The 19,175-nt window shown below is 32.3% G+C and overlaps 1 protein-coding gene across 1 annotated transcript in view; it reads right to left on the bottom strand.

Moving 5' to 3' along the window:
- Nucleotides 1–4,033: 4,033 nt before the first annotated feature.
- Nucleotides 4,034–19,175, bottom strand: part of LOC129233151 (uncharacterized) — a 35,154-nt gene continuing 20,012 nt past the window's right edge. The window contains exons 9-11 of the mRNA XM_054867220.1: nucleotides 15,749–15,965; nucleotides 11,937–12,061; nucleotides 4,034–4,126 (exon numbers count right to left, since the gene is read on the bottom strand). Of these exons, the coding sequence (XP_054723195.1) occupies nucleotides 4,070–4,126; nucleotides 11,937–12,061; nucleotides 15,749–15,965 (399 nt within the window). The 3' untranslated portion in view covers nucleotides 4,034–4,069. The remainder of the gene's footprint in view (nucleotides 4,127–11,936; nucleotides 12,062–15,748; nucleotides 15,966–19,175) is intronic.

The following is a 19,175-nucleotide window of genomic DNA, read 5'->3' as shown; positions in this document are numbered from 1 at the left end:
CTGAAAAATAAGTCACACTTTTTGTTTTTATGTGATTTAGTCCATTTCTGCAGTGAATCTATCGACAGTTATTGAAGTATCATAGCTAAAAAGCTTATGTGAATATACTCTTGCACAATGAAAGAGCTCCGCTCTGACTTTGAAATAGCTTTTTGAATCATTTTCTTAACAATTTATACATAATTTATGTTAATTATTGGTTTAACTGATATTAGCCAAGAAGTTTTGATTAATTTGATTACATACAATCAATGCCATTTTAGGCGCACACTATTATTGAAATCTTCCAAAATTAAAAGAATTAAGACAATTTGAACTAAACTACTAACTTTTCACAGCTGTGAATTTTCCAGATTAATTCAGGTGATTCCCGACTCTCGATGACTTCCCCCAAACCCCTTAATAAAATCCATATCGTCGGCATCATGCTAAGCAAATGAATGTGAAAATTGGCACTTTTCAGGAGAGCCAAAACATTGAATATAATTTTTTTACATCTGACGCGTTTCATTATTTTCAACATTCTAATTTTCATAGGTAACTTTTAGAGTAAAAGAACTATTGTTTGAAGTAGTTATAACCAGTAGCCCCTTTTGAGTACTACAGCAAACGTTGAATTTAAAAAACAGGATTTTTCATTCGTTAGTTCAGCATGGTGCCGACCATATATCCCAAATTTTCATCCAAACAACGAAATCCCAACCTATTTCAGATTAAAATTTCAAGAAAAATCCCAACAGTAAGACGATTTAAAATCACAAAAGTGAAATCTTTCACACACTAGCATGAATCACTTTTGTTTTTCTTCTTAAAACTATGTCTCAAAAAATGTAAAATGTTATAGATTTTCCTTTGAATTTCGGAATTGTTTACCTGCTGCAAGGAAACATTATCACTCACAAGAGGATCATTCAACGTCAAATCATCCCAATTAAATATTCGGCCGTGTTGTCATGTCAACAGATTTTGTCCATTATTTTTTTACAAATGGATATCTATAAGACAAGCTCAAATTATTTTTTTTAGAATTTTTGAATGAAAATTGCGATTTGGAGATTTTTAAAATTTCGACTTTTGATCACTTTTTGGAGTCTCCTTTTCAGTATGAATTTAGAAAAATATCTCTAATTTCTTGATTTTTCAACCAATTAAGCTGAATTAGGTATCAATTTCAAGCTAATACTTATTTTTCTTTCAGTATAAACAGAAGGTATTCTGTGACTAGTGGGATGTTGCCACTCCTTATCTAAAGTCAGATATGTGTCGGTCGGAACTTGTTAAAATGCTGTTCACTTTGGAAAAGAATTGTGCAAAAACCCCAGTTTCAGACTTGACACAAAAGAAGAAAAAAACTTATGATTATGATTGAAAATATACTAAATATTGAGAATAATAAGAATACAGTACAAGACTGTTATAACGCCGACCTATGTAACGCAATTCTCTTAAACCGCACTACTTTTCAGAAGTCAACAATAGGTTTTTAAGTTAAGAAACTCCCTCTGTTTTGTGTTTCAAACATAAAAATTGTTAGGCAAATTAAATTTTAAAATAGTTTTTAATCTTTCTATTTTAATTCAAAGTTTTAAAATGAAAATTAGTGTTCAAAGTAAAAAGAAAATATCAGATGGCTCTTGAAAATGTAGCTGTTATGCAAACAATGAAGCTAGAAGAAGTGCAGGATAATTCACTTTCTTCTGATTGTGAAACATATTTATTTGTGAATGACTAATTGTAATATTGGTGCTTTAATACTCATTGAAGATAAAACTCATTCTGAAGTGCTAATATATAGATATATTCTGAATATTAGTTTTAAAATTTGTGAAATGATCTATATAATGCAAAAACCTGTATAACACAAAAGCTCTGGTCCCAAGGTGTCTGTTATAACGGTTTTCTACTGTATCTTAAAAAACATTTCTAATGGCAACATTTTGTATTTTTCTCGACATTAAAAGACAAAAAGAATAACTGTAAAAAAAGTTTTAAAACATGAACCTGTTTATATTGCATAACACATGACAATGATCATCTGCTCTGATATTATTCATGTAGCCAACTCGAGATTTCTCCGAAGATTATTTTTGCTGATTGAAGTATATTTTAAAATCTCTTAAACTTATTTTTAAATTAATAAAAATTTTGATTTTCTCATCTTTTGATACAAAGAAAATGTGTTTAATTTCCCATCTTTTTAAAGAGCTCATAAACAGAAGGTATTGAAGGAAACTTCGAAAGTTGTTCTGCAATAAAGAAAAAAAATGGAAGATAACTTTTAATGGGATTAAAAAATAGATTAAATTATTTTAAGATGTAAATGAATGGCAAGCTTATGTGGATAGCATTTATTTTAAAAATTTACACTTTCTTAATTCAATTAAAAGTTATCTTGCACATTATTTATTTTTTTATTGCAGAACAACTTACAAAGTTTCCTTTAATGCCTTCTGTTTGATTTTTATCAATTTTAAAATCAGCTTCAAATATATTTTTAAATATACTTCAATCAGCAAATTTAATCTTCTTCAGAGAAATCTAGATTTGGCTGGATGAGTAATGTATCAGCAGATGATCATTGTCAGGTGTTTCGCAAACCAAACACATTCATGTTTCCAGTATTAATTGTCCTGAAAAGTTTTTGGGATTTTTTAAGCTCAAAAGGGCTTTAAAGTTATGGAAAACGTGTATTTGAAGTAAATTTTCTGAAAAACAAACTTGAATTTTTAATTTTAAAACAACAAAAAACAACCTTCTAATTCTTTTTAGATAACAAGCTACAAAAAAAGAAAGAAAAAATGATGCAGATATTAGTTGGTTCTACGGGATATGACTTGTTAAATTTGCCAATTGAAAAAGCATAAAAAGACTTTTGATAAGGAGTGGCAACACCCCACGATTCACAGAATATTTTCTGTTTTTGATACTGAAGGAGAAAAGCATTAGCTTGAAATTGATACCTAATTTAGCTTAATTGATTTAAAAATAAAGGTATTAAGAGATTTTTCTAAATTTATGCCAAAAAGGCGACTACAAGAAGTGATGAAAAATCGAAATTAAAAAAAAAAAATTCAGGTTATATCATTTATATCAATCTATTCATTAAAAAATGGACAAAATCTGAGGCATGACGACACATGGCATTACGCGATTTGACGTGAAAAGACCCAGAGGGAACAAAAAGCAAATACAGTAGAATGCCTTTATAACGCCGACCTATATAACGCAATTCTCTATAAACCGCACAACTTTTCAGAAGTAAACAATAGGTTTTTGAAGTTTAAAAAAATCCCTCTGTTTTGCTTTGCAAACATAAAAATTGTTAGGCAAATTAAATTTTCGAAGTTTTTCATCTTTCCATCTTAATTTAAAGCTTTTAAATGAAAATTAGTATTCATAGTAAGCAGAAAATACCAGATAGCTCTTGAAGATGTAGCTGTTATGCAAAACATGAAGCTAGCAGAAGTGCAGGATATTCACTTTCTTTTAATTGCGAAACATATTTGTTTGTGAATGACTAATTGTAATGTTAGTGCTTTAATACCCATTGCAGATAAAACTCACTCTGAAGTGCTTTTTTATAGATATATTTTGAATATTAGTTTCAAAATTTGCAAAATGATCTATATAACGCAAAAAACTGTATAATGCAAAAGCTCTGGTCCAAAGGTGTGCGTTATAACCGTCTTCTACTGTATATCTTTTAAAACATTTTTTCCCCCTTCAAACCTAAAAGTTATAGTTTTCTATTTCAGTTAAAAAGTTAAAAATAGTAATCTCAATTTCGAATTTCACCGTATATAGACTCAATTTAAGAATTTCTACTTAGATTTAAAAAAATATTTTTATGCATCAGTCACTTTCATCTTTCAACGTTGGCAGCTATGACATTTCTAGTCATTAAAATATATAATTCAGGCTTTTTTTAATAAAATTTTTTAAAACTAACAAGTATTATAAAATAAAAACTAAAAGGTAAAAAATACAATTAAATTTATTTACAACTTAAAGATTAAAATGGTATGTGCACAAGATAAAAATAGTAAAAACATTAAAATAAATTTAAAAGTTATTTTTCAAATGCCTTTGTCTTGAAGAAATTCATTTGTACTTCACTTGATACAACCTAAAATTAACAGAATTAAAAAATATTAAAATCTTAATGGGTATTAATTCCAACTATATTATATTTAATATATGTTTATTATTATTAAGTTAAAATTTATTTCATTTCAAAGTCCAATCTGTAATATAACAACACTGCAATACCACCATAAATTAAAAACTAAAAATTTGCACTCATGGCAGTATAGAACTGGATGAGCAATATGTGGTGTTTTTCCCAACATATAAACAGTAATAATTTCAGAACTGTTTGAACTATACTACAATCGAGCCCGCTTATTAGAATATTGGTTTAAAGAATATCCCGCTTAATGTATTTTCAATGTACCAAATCAATGCATTGTGTTATTTTGATCCCGGGTAATGGAATATCCCGCTTATTAATACTTTTTCGTGTCAAAATGGCTATTCCATTAAGCGGGTTTGACTGTTACATATACAGGTGGAGAGATACAGTCTCCTAGATGTGACGCAGGAAACAGATTGAAATCACTTATCGACGACCTACTATTATTTATGTTACTACTGGTAATTTATGTTTTTATGTATTTTTGTCTATTAAACGTTTGTGTGTGATAAGATGTCATATTTAGTTCTCACCAATAACACACACACATATATATATGTTAGAGGTGAATTTAAATTTTCCACTACTGGAAAACCAGGCAGCAATAATTGTGGATCATCACTAATTTTATTTAAAAGGAGAATTCATTTTTTAAGAAGCAGAACAAGAATAGCATTCCGACACCATAACACTGCTGATCAAATAAATATCTATCTATATATACATCTGTATATAAAGGGTTGGTCATTTTGCTGGCAAAATGGCATTTTTGCCAAGACAAGTGCAAAAACTGGAAAACAAAAACAAGCTTTAGCAGGGGTTTTCGAAATTTCTTTAATATTAATTTGATAATTAAGAGAATTTTAAACAATTGTTGAACAATAACTAAAAATAAATCGAGAATAATGTTTCAAAACTTATTTATGGTATGCAATTTTAGAAAAAATACTGTATTCTTGTGCAAAAAAATTCAATTAAATTTAATGAGAGTGAATTACATAATGAAATTATGTTCATTATTAAAGTTAGCTATAGTTTAATATGAGTTAAACTAGTTTTTTCAGGTAATACACGCAAATCCTAGTTTGTTTCTGTTCAAATTTTTGTTGTGCTAATAGCATAGTAAGTGTGGCATTACTTGTACGTTAAAAACTGAAAGATAAGAATTGGTTCTCAGTTACAACCACTAGGGCAGCCAGAAACCACCTTCTATTGAGGGGGGGGGGCATAACAGTCTGTACATGTATCACTCAGGCTTAGTAAGAGTTATGGAAATCCTGGAAAGTCATGGGAAAAAAATAAGCGAATTTCAGACCTGGAAAATTCATGGAAAATTGAAATTTTCATTGAAAGTTATGGAAATTTATTTCAAGTCATGGAAAAATGTCCTTGACAAAGAGAAAGTAACAGTAATTAAAGGAGCATTAGAAATATTGAGTGGTTTAACAGTATAGCACATAAAAGCTATTAAAAGTGGAAAATTGAACGATCCCAAAATCAAATCTGAATTTTGAAATCTTATTGCATCCACTTCTGTCGCAGCTGCTTGCCTTTTTTTGCGGTGTGATTTTACTGCTTGGACATCACTTATTTTGAATTTACTGTTATTTTCAACACTTCTTATGTTTCATATTCTGTAGTAGCGAAATTTCACGTTCTCCACGCCCACTCAAAAAAAAAAAAAAGCAATTTAATTGCATCCGATTTTGATTCGATCTCTCATGAGAACTCTATTATTAAACTTATCAGAGTTCATCTTAATTTGTTGAAGGTTTTAGAAAATAAAGATCTTTAGTCAGGCGATAGAATACAGAAAAAGAGGGATTCTAATACTCTAAAACAGTAGTGCCCAACATACGGCCCGCAAAACTAATCCATGCAACCCACTGCTACATTCAATGTCAGGAATCAAACATGTTCTGGAATTCTTGAACCTATTAAGCTATATGCATTTGAAAATGTGCAAATAAATAAAACAAGTATACTTTTGAATCAGAAGATTGATTCATTACTAAATGGTTTTTTCGAAAAAGATCTAATATAGAAACCTAAAAAAAAACTAAACTATGTGGCTTTACTTTAAAGAACCAACATACTGTCAAGTAACATGGATGATTAAATGCACTGTTGACACTAAAAGGCAACTTTTGAAGCAAATTTATTGAAACTTGGTGATGACTCATTCAACCTTTGTCCCATTCAATATCATTCTGCCTGTTTATAAAAACAATATCAGACATTTAAGCATTATCATATTCGTTTCACTGATTTTTACTTTACTTAAATTTACATGATGAAAACAAATAAAAGAAGAGTTTAGTTTTTTAAGTGTACGCCTATATTTTTTCCATTATGAGTAAGTGCTTCAATGAGGTTGTGGCATTCATGTAGACGCTTTGCTAATGCTCATTTCCAAAAATTATCAAGTTTAAGAGGTCATGAAAATTTTCATTGAAGTCATGAAAAAGGCATGGAATTTTTTCATCCAAATAGAGTATGAACCCTGATCACTACATATTACAAAACAAAGTTTTATGTCGCCTCTGTTTGTCTGATTGCGATAACCTTAAACATTTCACACAGTTTTCACTAATAGAGTGGTTCATAAGGAAGGTTTATAGACCCGTTCAAGAAAAATTCGATTAGTAGTTTTGTACTCTAAAGTTTTGTATTGCGACAACCAGGCTGCTATTAATTTTTCAAAGTCGCCTATTGAGAATCATCGCACTAAACAAATAGACATAAATTTTCATTTTATTAGTAATCTTCTGAATGATAAAGTATTGGACATTAAACATATAAGTACAGTCGAGTCCCGACTTACGCGAGGGATGCGCTCCAAGACTCCTCGCATAAGTTGAAATTTCGCGTTGTAGAAAAATATATGCTTACAAATTTTTTAAAGCATACCAAATACTTTTAGGCACTTATAAACACCTCTCAAACTGCTCTAAAGCATTCCTTAACCATTACAGTTTCTTCCATAAAGAACTGAACTTTTACTGTATTTAAAAAATAAAAAACTGTTATTCAACATGAAATACTTAAGATGCACAAAATGAATGACAAAATGGGAATAAAAGATATAAAATAAAACAACACGGTACGCAATGCATGCAGTAAAATTAAAATGATGCACAAAATAGTACTGTACAGTAGATACAGTAGCAATATTTACGAGTTACAAAATGAGGATACTAGTGATGATTTATGCTCCAAGATCAAATCGTTATTCTAAACCAGTACATTTTTAAATACGCTTCACCTTTTATTTAAAATGTTACAATTTGTGGTTACATCTCCTCTACCTGATCTTTTTATAATTCCACAATGAAAGAGCATGCATAGCTTCCATTTTCATTATTTTTATTTCGCTAGACTGCTCTGCAAGCTTCAATATTGAAACGAATAAGTTCTAAACTTTTACGGATATTTTTTTGTTTTGACTTTTAATTGCACATATGGAAAATTCACTCACACTTGTTGTTGCGCTACCGTCGACGTTTTGTAATTGTTCAAGCATATCGAGAATCTTAGCCTTTTTAAATTTAGTTATCAGAAACTTTCTTCTTCTTCACATTTTCTAACTTTAGAGGAAGGTGACACTAAGGTGCCATTATGGTTATTTGATGCACTAGACTAGTTTGGCATGGGAACTTTGGCTGTCAGTGATGCTCAAAGGGACGTAATAACATTCACGAAATCAATATTTAGTAGCCAATAACGAAGCTGATACTTCCTTCTAAAAAAATTCATGTTGTGGGTGAAAAATTCGCGTTAGCTCTAAAATTCGTGACTCGTGAAAAATTCGCATTATAGCCATTTCGCATAAGTCGGATCGCGTTGTAGCGGGACTCGACTGTAGTAAACTTAATAAAGCTGACATTTTTACAAAGCCTCTAGTTAAAGATAAAGTTGTTGAATTTTGTAGGAGTGTATTTTCTATTTCATAGTTTGGTTTCAAAAAAAAAAATGTAAGTTTCGTATTATATTCTAAAGCTTTTCCTTTTGTAAAGGAAAGGAGGTTTATGAGGGGGCCGAATGGTTGGAAATAAGGAAACATTCCTGGTCATGTGCCTCCTGTCTTCCATGTAAATATTCTTCTAAACTAAATTTGGTTTGGCATGTAGGTTAATATGCTATAACTGTTTTGTTCACTTCTGAATTGAAGAAGAAATACTTTTTGATTTGCATGCAACTGAGCAATCGCAGTAGCAATTCAAGGTATAGAACTTCAATGAAGTGATTATTCTTTCCTTTGATCTTTTCTTTTAATACTACTCGTGGGTAGTTGTTTGTTTTTAGTTTGTTTTTAAGTTTTTGTAAGTTACAATAGTGTTTTATGGTTTTAGTTGAATAAATTTTTATAAAAGTTATTTTGAGACGTTTTCATGATTATTCAAGTAGAATTTCAGTTCATATTTCACATGATTGCCGACTCTGCAATAATATTTTCCAGCATTTGCCATCTGGGCATATATTTACCAATTGCACTTACATGCACCTACCCGCGAGTAGTAAAGAAAAGATCGAAGGGAAGAATAATCACTTCATCGATGTTTTACACCTTGAATCGCTACTGCGATTGCTCAGTTGCATGCAAACCATAAAGTATTTCTTCTTCAATTCAGAAGTGAACAGAAACGGTTTTAGCACATTAAAATAGATGTCAAAACAAATTTCGTTTAGAAAAATATTTACATGGCACATGACCAAGAATGTTTCCTTATTTCCAACAGTAGTAATGATGTGACTTACGTCAGTCTGACTCTGAGGTGCAGATATAATAAATCTGTTTTCTCACATTACTAAATGCATCGATTTAATTTGAGATATTATTAGTTAAATATACCCAATACTTACTTTTCTTTCACAACCGAAACGGATGAGATATTTTTTCATTTTTCAAATGCAGAGGCCTTATTTTCATGTGAAGCACGTTGTAAAGCTAACAGCTAATTGTAAAGAAAATAACTCTTAAAAATTTAAAAAACAATTAATAATAATTTTTATTTTAAAGTTACAATTATTTTTGCGAGTTTAAGCTAATTAGATTTTGTGTAGCTCATGTAAACTCTTGCCCGCAAGACTCTGCAGTCTTGTAAACATAGTGGCGAAATTTTTTCCTGGATTTCCCGTTATCATAAATTGAGCAAACATTATTCAAAAGCTTTTATTTCCAAATTCTATTATGAAAATACCTGTGTTTAATAGGTTACAGTTTCAAAGCATAGATAATAATTTTGTAAAATATATTGTCATCCAAAGTAGCTATCAAAATCAGTTACATTAATGGTCTGTTTTCCACATGCTGTAGCTCAAATTTACTATCTTTATTTTTTTTTCATTTACACCAATAGTTAAGGACACATTTTTTTCGAATTAATTTTTTTCGATGGTGTTCTTTTACAGATGGATGAAAAAGTGAGCTAGAAAACTCACATACCTGAGAAAAGCTCGTTCTATGATGCGTAATGGATGGTGTGGTGTATCAAACTCCGCTATTGTAATTGTAGTGACATCAGAGTCTGATGTCACTGGGGAAAACATCCTCTCAGAGCAGAGCAGATCAGATCGGAACGAACTACAGAAATGTGCACATTGGCGACACACACTGTCTTGTATATAGTCAGTGTAGTAATTAGAATAGAAAAGTCTAGTGTTATAATGTGTGAATGATCAATAACCCATTGCATAGGTTCCATAAAAGGAACCATAACAGTGGCGACGAGCATGTTACGAAACATGTGTTACGAAACACAACGTTTAATGTAGTGCTATAAAAATTCTGTGTACAACAAAAAGGATAGGGTAATTACCCGAAGACAGCTCAAGGTAGGAAATTTATACATATTTTCATTTTGGATTGAAAAGTAATGGAGGCCCTGGTTCAGGATCTCATAAAACAAAATGAAGCAATTGTACAAGCACTCAAGCTTAAAGCGTAATTTGCATTCGTAATTAAAAATTACGAATGCAAATTAGAGCTAAAACCTGATGCTAGTCCTATATTCTGCAGACCTAGGCCCATGCCCTTTGCATTGAAAAATAGGGTTGGCGAGGAAATTGACCGATTGGAACGCAAAATTATAATTGAAAAAGTACATATTTCAGATTGGGCAACTCAGAATGTACCGGTTATTAAATCAAATGGTAAAGATAGGTTGTGCACAGATTATTCCGTAACATTAAATAAGAATTTAAAAGTGCAACAACACCCGCTTCCTAGAATCCTAGAATGGAAGATATTTTCCCATCACTGAGTGATGGCAAGGTGTTTTCCAAGGTTGACTTTTCTCAGGCATATTTGCAAATGAAAATGCACCCTGGGAGTCAAAAAATTATTTAAAACAAATACACACAAGGAACGTTACTTGTGTAAAAAGTTAATGTATGGGGTAAATGCCGCTCAGGCGGTCTGGCAGAAATACATTGAAAGTGTTTTTCAGGTTTTAAAGGGGTTTGAAATATTTTTTGATGATGCTAGAATTGCAGTTCCAGATGTTGAAACTCATTTAGTAAGATTAAAAGAATTTTTTGAAAGATGTCGCGTTCATGGGTTAAAAATTAACAAAGAAAAAAGTAAATTCTTTCAAAAAGAAATAGAATTTTTTGGGTATAAGAAAAACTCTGAAAGACTGTCCCAAACATCAGAAAAAGTTAAAGCATTTAAAAATTCCACGGAATACAAAAATGTCCATGAAGTAAAATCATTTAGGGGGTTGGTACATTTTTATTTATACTTTTCAAAAAAGATAGCTACACTGGCTTATTCTTTGCATGAGTTAACAAAAAAAGATGTTCCCTGGAAATGGGATAAAAAATGTAAGGATGCTTTTCAAAGGGTCAAAGACGAAATTGGTTCAGAAACAATTTTAGCACATTACGACCCGGAACTTCCACTTTTGTTGGCAACTGATGCGTCATCAGTTGGACTGGGAGCAGTATTGTCACATAAGTTTCCGGATGGTTTAGAACGTCTGCTTGCTTTTGCATCTAAAACGCTTTCTTCAACCGAACAGTGATATTCTCAAATGGACAAAGAATTAGCTATAGTCTGGGCAGTAAAGAAATGTTTTCTCTACATGAAAAATACCAAATTTACGCTAATTACAGATCATAAGCCCCTACTGGAATTTTTTGGCTCAAAGAAAGGCTTGCCAGTTTTAGCTGCTACACGTCTATTGCATTATGCGTTGACTCTGCAATCATTTGACATTATTTATCATCAAACTAAAGAACACAGCAATGCAGACTTTCTTTCACGTTTACCAATGGATTAGGAACAATTGGCTATACGTGATGACATTGATATCTTTCAATTACATCAAATTGAAACGCTGGCAGCGACAGCAAAAGATTTAGCCAAAGAAACGGAAAGGGATGAAGAACTCAGTCCGTTATTACGAATCCTGGAAAGTGGAGGTGAACTGAAGGGAAGGGAGATGGAGTACAGTCTGCAAGATGGTTGCATAATGTACAGACAACATGTATGCATTCCGAAGCTGTATAGAGAAAGAATTTTAGATGAACTGCATCACGGACATTTAGGCGTAGTCAAAATAAAACAATCACGAGATCATACGTATTCTAGCAGGGAATCGACAAAGACATTGAAAGAAACGGGCACAAAGAACAAATTTAAGAGGCAAAAGGGAAAAGCCTCAGTTTCAAATTGTTTCAATCTAATATGCATTACAAATACTAGTTTTATTAGTAATATACTTAAATTTGAAATTCATACTTTTTGGATTCTATCAATTAATTTTTTTCTTTCTTCTGGTGAATTCAGCTTCTTTACAACTCTGTTTGGAGTAAATGTTGCTGCAGCATTCAAATTAGACATGGAAAGATCCAATAAATTCATTTCTAAAAATAAAAATTTAAATAATGTTGCTTGTGAATTTTTGTTTTATTCAAAGAATAAACTAAAGTTTAAATAGACATTCATTTACTAATTGAAATTTCTCTAAGGCGACCACTCTCTTAAAAGTGGTCATTCATGGAGGCTGATCACTCTTGGACGTCGCTTTTAGCCTACTTTCCCAGTAAAAGTCAGAAAAAGAAGAAAAAAGCATGAATGAAGGCTTAATGCATCTTAATAACATCGCGAAAAACAAAAAAAAAAGTGAAAAAAAGGTAAAATAATTAAATATCAAAAAATTAAAAATTGGAAAGTACGGTATTGAGATGGGAGAAAATGTCCGTTGGTCTGTCTGTCTATCCCCCCCTAATAACTTTTGAATCAATTGTCCAATTCGAACAAACTTTTTTTTGTTTGAAAGATCTCGGCGAGGTCATCTCATTCCCTAATTTCACTTTTTGATTTGAACTATTTTTTGTTATATTTTGAACAGTTCAAAAAAACTTAACATTAGCGCCTACGGGGAAATTCAAGGCAATTCCGAACTGTAAGGCGAATTTGCTTCAAACAAACTTTGTAGGAAAAAGCTTTTAATGAAAACTTGTATTTGAAATATCTATTTGATTTTTCAATTTTGAACAGTTCCAATCCCTTAACATTAGCGCTTATGGGGAAACAGAAAGTCAATGTAGATTCCGTACTTGAAGGCGGATTTACTTCAAACAAATTTTGTTGGAAAGAAGTCTTGACGCCAAACTCCAGACTCCGAGAATTTAGGGGCACCTGACTCCGACTCCTGTGCCCGACAATTAATCGGACTTCGACTCCGACTTCGTAGCTTTGGCAAAAATTTATACACAAAGGACAAATGACTGACTCCGACTCCCCAGCTATGGTTTTAACTGTGAAATACTTATTATTGATATGACTTGTTTTTATTTTCACGCTAAAGTTTTAATTTAGGTATTCAGTTTTCAGTGAATGAACTCGAAGTCATTTATGTTTCTACATAAAGATATGCGCAGACAATTTTTTTTTTTTTTTTTGACAATGAAAATTATTTCTTTAAGTTGACATTTTATTGTTTTTATTTCTTTTGGTAAGTGCATTAATTCATTTAAAAAATTATTTTTAGCAACAGGGGAAAAAGAAACGATTTTTTTTTCGTTCATATGATGTATATTTTAATGAGCTTATTATTATTTATTTATTATTTTTTTGTTTTGAAAGCTATTAAAGAATTTCTTTTAATGGAAAAAAGTGTATTTGCTGCTTTGTTTAAAAGGTGCTCCTATTTTATTTGTTCGTTTTTATTATTATTATTTTTTTTAGATGAGTGAGGAATATTTTATTCCTAGAAATCAGCTTAAGATATTAAAAAAACATGTTTGAAACAATTTGCGATTTTAGCTATTTATGAGAACTAGTGTTCGCCCAGTGGTCGAAATTCGACCATATTCTTAAATGAATATTTGAGAAAACTTTAATGAATTTAACTATTTCCAACATTTTTATTTCTACTCTTACTCATGTTTACTGCATATCTGAAAAGATAACAATTTTTATACAAACACACAATACCACAGTAATAATTTATTCCAATTTTCTTTTTACCTATAATCTCAAAATAAATGGATGAAAGGGGATATTTCGGTAATGGGGTTGTTTCCGAAATTTTCAAAGTATTTTTTACTGAAAGAAGATGCCTAAAAACAAAGGGTTTAACCATTTTTTAAATAATTTGAATAAATTTAATATTTTTAACAACTATTTTAATCAGTGCGCAGATTGAAATTAATTTTTTGGCATCAAAAGCGATAAAATGCCACTCACTGATGCCATTAGCGCACAGCGCAAATTATCATAACCCGAAAATGCGGTTGAGAGCAAACCGTAAATATTTAGCATGGCAATGAAGTCGCTCGCCAAAGTACATCACTTATAACATCATAAAGACCACACCTTATTTTTAAAATCGGGCATTCAAAAAAGTTTTTAAAATACAACTGTTGAGAAAATGAAAGTTTTTTCTGGCTCAACATTTTTTTTCTTCTTATTCTATCTATTTCAGTGACTAAAAGTAGTACTTTTGATTGAAGGAAACAACCCCATTGAGAAATTGGTGTGGTCGACAAATTGCCGGCTTGAATAATTTTATTTTGGATATCATGTTGCTTTGTGCTAACCCTATGCAAATAAATATTTCCTTACTCTTTGTTTACGTAGGCAAAGGAAAACCATTTTTCGTGCTGACATTGGAAACAAAAAAACTGATGCCAATGGATAAAAATCACCAATTATCCAATTTTCGAAATCTTCCCGTATGAAATGAAGCTTCAAAACTCAATTTATACGTAAAACTTCTGTGTGAACAATGTTACTTATAAAACGTCTACTATTACTGAGTAAGTTGCTTCTTTGTCATTAGAAATATAAATTTCCAAGTATCAAATGAACGAACTCAACTCCTGTCAAAATATAACTGACCATTCAAAAACACTGGGCGTCGTAATAATAGTACAATTTTTTAAAAAGGTCGACTTTGTGATTTGTTTATAGTTAAGGGCGGGGCATAACTGATGTCATACTTTTCAACATTTTTAAGCCTCTCCCCCCTTTGTCACAATGTTTTGCACTTCACTATACCTCCTCCTCCCTTTGTCACATGTCACGCTGTTTTTCATAAACGTTCCTATTAAAAAAGGCTTGTTGTCACGTTCACCCCATTGTATGCCCCTCTTATCGTCTTTTCTCTCCTTTGTCACAAACTGTAACTATTTCGTGAACCTCACCTTAAACCGGAACTTTATTCATGGACCGTCTCTATTTTGTGGCAACCGTATGCAAATATACATTTCCCTACTCTTTATTTTCGTTTGCAAAGTAAAAACATTTCTCGAGCTGCAATTGGTGCCAAAAATTTGACGCCAATAGATGAAGAGCGCCCGCCAATTTAACAATTGTCGAAATCTTCCCAAATGAAATGATCCTGCAGAACTCAGATTATACGTAAAACTTTTGCATGAACAATGCTTCTCTTAATAAGTTTCATATTATTGAGTAAGTTGGCTTTACCACTGCGGTTAGAATTATTAAATTCCAAACAGTCAAATGAACGAATCCTTCTTGCTACATTAAAAATTGTCTCTTCAAAAACACTGGACGTCGCAATAATAGTGTAATTTTTTAAAAAATCATGTTTGGGATTTGTTTACATTTAGGGGAAAAAGTGACAAATGCACTTTTGAAAATTTTTGATCGCTCTCCCCTTTGTCGCAAAGTTTCACATTTCACCATAACGCCTATTCCCTTTGCGACATATCACACTGTTTTTCATTAAACGTTCTTATCAAAAAAAGCTTGATGTCCCTTTCTCCCCATTGTATGTTCCTCTTGTCATTTACTTCCTCTGCCTTGTCACAAACGATTAAAATTTAATGAACCCCACCTTAAAGAGGGCCTTCATTTGTAGTCAGTTCCTTGCAAATAGACATTTCTGTACTCGTTTTTTACGAATGCAAAAGAAAAATGCATTATAAGGTCAAAAACGGGGACTAGACAGAAGCTAGCTTAAAAGGGGAAGACCATAATTCAAAAAAGAAGTCTGTTTTGACATCTAAATCAATGTTTATTTCAAATATAGCTTCAACCAAGTCAAAGACAAGTTTTATTCATGAAAAAAGTTGATTCACCTGAAGTTTTCACAGCATTAACTTCAGAAGTTAAGTTCAGGCACCTGTCGCTAACGAGTAATACATTTTGTGGAACAGACTGTAGCTGTATAGAACACCGCTCTACTTCTGGTACCAAGGAAAGATTTGCTCTGATCTTTTCTTTTGAATCAAAGTAGCTGGAGGAAATCTGTTTTTGCATGTTTTCTAACTCCTTAGAAACATATTTTGAAGTCGTCTAAAAAGAAACTATATCAGACAGAGTAAAGTATAACAGTCAAGAAATCTTATTATTTTTTAATAATTTATTTAACAATTAAAAAATAATATTTAACGGAAAAAAATGGCATATTAAGCACACTTTTTTCCAGCACATGTTCAAAAGCAATATTGTTAGCTTTGATTAAGAAAGAAAGAGGGAAATTCACACCTGTCGATAAGAATGGCATTAGCAAAAAAGTGAAATTTTTTACGAAAGTGGTTATCATTACAGAGGGAATGAAGCTTTAACCTTACCAAAGCTTAGATCAATTTGCTAAACTTTGACCTGGCTGAATCATGAGCTGCAATTCATCTGATTTGGTCTACAACCCAAATTCAAAATAATAGAATATCAGACCTGTTTGGACAAAACTCTTCCTTAAATCGGGAAAAATTGACTCATGCAAATTAAAGAGTAAAAACACATTATTCATGAATGGGTGAATCAATTTAAACAACTTTTGAGATATTATTTTAACAACTTATGAATCATTAATACATTGAAGAAATAGATTTTTCATATGGGTCAAAATATTAGAATAATCTATTCATTCAATGTGAATTTTAAAAAATAGCAAAAATATTTGCATACCTGAAAACCGATAGTTTGTCAAAAGCATGGAGCTTGGCGCCCGGGTAATCTTACGCTCCTTTAAAAACCTTTTATTGCTCAAAGAAGAGGCACTGCTTTGCAAGAACACTGCTTGGAGTGTTATTGCTGCTAATTTGATAAGTGTTTTTTTACTATAATTTTTCATTATTACTGTCTAGTTTTAGGTTTTTTTACTTCACTTTATCATGTAATTTAGTTTTATTGTGTTTTGGGGGCTCATTTTTTGCTGTTATTGTATTCTTGAAGTGTTTTTGCATTTTTTGGAGCTAAGCCTAACATGTGGTGATCTCCTGGTTTTTTTATTTTGTGTGCTTTATTGGGTGTAGCAACTCTGTTTATTTACTGCTGTTTTTAGTATTTATTCTGTGTTTTTTTGCATTTTTATCTTTCTGTTTTGCCTTTTGGAACATATTCACTGAGTAGAAATGGGTGTTATATGCATTATGAAAGAGGTAAAGAGTGGGAAGGGGGACAGGTGGATCTCTTGTGATTTATGTCATATGTTCTGCCTGTATAAGGGGGAAAATGAGTCTGTTTTTGAGGAGGATTATATTTGCACTAAATGTGCTGAACTCTCAGACTTAAGACTTAAGATGCTAGTTTTGGAAGCTCAGTCAGCATTAGGGTGTAGGCCAGTTGTAGAGGGTATAAATGTTCCAGAGATTCAGGGGGAAGTTTCAAATGAGGAGTTAGATTGGGAAACTAAGGGTGTAATTTTGGGGGACTCTATGGTAAGGGAGGTGGGTAACACAGTTGGGAGAGTTAAGCGTAAGGTGGCTAGGTGTTGTTTACCAGGGGCTAGGGTAAAAGACGTTAATATGGTTGCTGAAAAGAAGGGAGTATTGAATAAGGAGGACATGGTTACTTTGTGGGTGGGAACAAATGATGTAGGCCACAGTAAAAATGAGGAGTTTTCTAGGGAATGGGAATCCCTGTTGGATAAAGCAACCAGCTTTTCGACGAATGTCCAAGTGGTTGGTTTGCTTCCCAGGTATGGAGTGCATAGGAGCTGGCTAAATCAACGTGCGAGGTGTATGAACTTGCTACTGAAGTCAATTTGCGAAAAGCGCAGTATCAGGTTCATTGATGTATGGAGTCACTGTAAACGGGATTGGATTGCTAGGGATGGCCTGCATCTGAGCTCTACAGGGGTCAAAATGGTTAGTGGATTAATTTTAAGGGCTTCGGAGTCAAAAAACTAAGTTGGAATGGGGGGCATGGTTCAAGCACCAGGTATCGAGAGAATGAAATGTTTTTGGGTATTGCTAGAAATGGAAATAAAGTGACGAACAAGAGTAGTAATGTTAACAATTGTAATTTAGGAAATTTCAGGGTGTTAAATAAAAGCAACTTAGGCATGCTTAAAGTTTTCTATACCAATGCTCGCAGTATTAGGAACAAGATGGATGAATTGAAAAGCATAGTTATGGATGAGAAGTTGGATGTTATTGGAATTACAGAGACATGGGCTACCGAATCTGATGCAGAGTTATTACATATTGCTGGGTATAATTTGTTCAGACAGGATAGAGTAGGTAAAAGAGGTGGTGGGGTTTTATTTTATGTCAGAGACAATTTTATTTGCAATGAATTGGTCATAAATGATAAGCCTACTGATATTGATATGGTTTGGCTGGAGTTGATGAGCAGTAAGGGCAAAAAGCTACGCTTTGGAAACATTTATAGGCCACCTAATTTAAACCAGGGACAAGATGAACAGATGTACCGTATTATTAGTGACATGTCCAGTAAGGGATCCGTTATCATAATGGGGGATTTCAATTTTCCGGGTATTGATTGGAATAATTTTTATCCTGGTAATGGCAAAGAAGAGGAATTTTTAAAAGTAATTGGTGACTGTTTCTTAGATCAAGTTGTAACTCAGGGAACTCGAGAGGAGGCCATTTTGGATCTTGTTTTTTGTGACATAGGTAGTTTTGTTCAGGGGTTGAGTGTAGGGGAGCATATTGGAGATAGTGATCATAACAGCATTAGGTTTCGGGTTAAATTTGAAGTGTGCAAAGATGATAATTTTAGGTTTGTGCCCAATTTCAGAAACACCGATTTTGTTGCACTTAGGCAGAGCTTGAAAGAGGTTTTTTCGTCAGGGTTGGAAAATAGCGACGTAGATCAGCAGTGGACGGAATTTAAGGATAAACTTGCTAAAACCGTTGGGGACTATGTTCCATTTAGGAGAAAAGGTGTTAGTACCAATATTTGGCCTATGTGGTTCTCCAGGAAGACTAAAGAAGCTCTTAATTATAAGCAAGCCACTTTTCGTAAGTTTAAAGAAACTGGTCAGAGTGCGGAGAGGCTCCAGTATGGTAAGGCAAGGCGAAATTTTAAGTATTTGGTACGGATTCAGAAAAGGGAATTGGAGCAAAGGCTGGCAGATGACATTGATGGGAACCCTAAGAGGTTTTTTGCTTACGCTAATTCTGGGAAAGCTCGAAACAGTCAAATTGGGCCTTTGGTTGATGAGTATGGAAATTTAATCCAAAACGATAGGGATATTGCAAATGTTCTAAATAACTTTTTTTCCAGTGTGTTTAACGATAACTGTATCTCAACAGT

This window comes from Uloborus diversus, unplaced genomic scaffold (genome assembly GCF_026930045.1).
Source record: "Uloborus diversus isolate 005 unplaced genomic scaffold, Udiv.v.3.1 scaffold_213, whole genome shotgun sequence".
NCBI lineage: Eukaryota > Metazoa > Arthropoda > Arachnida > Araneae > Uloboridae > Uloborus > Uloborus diversus.
Note: the sequence above shows the minus strand (reverse complement) of the source record. Positions and strands in the feature narration are given on the sequence as shown.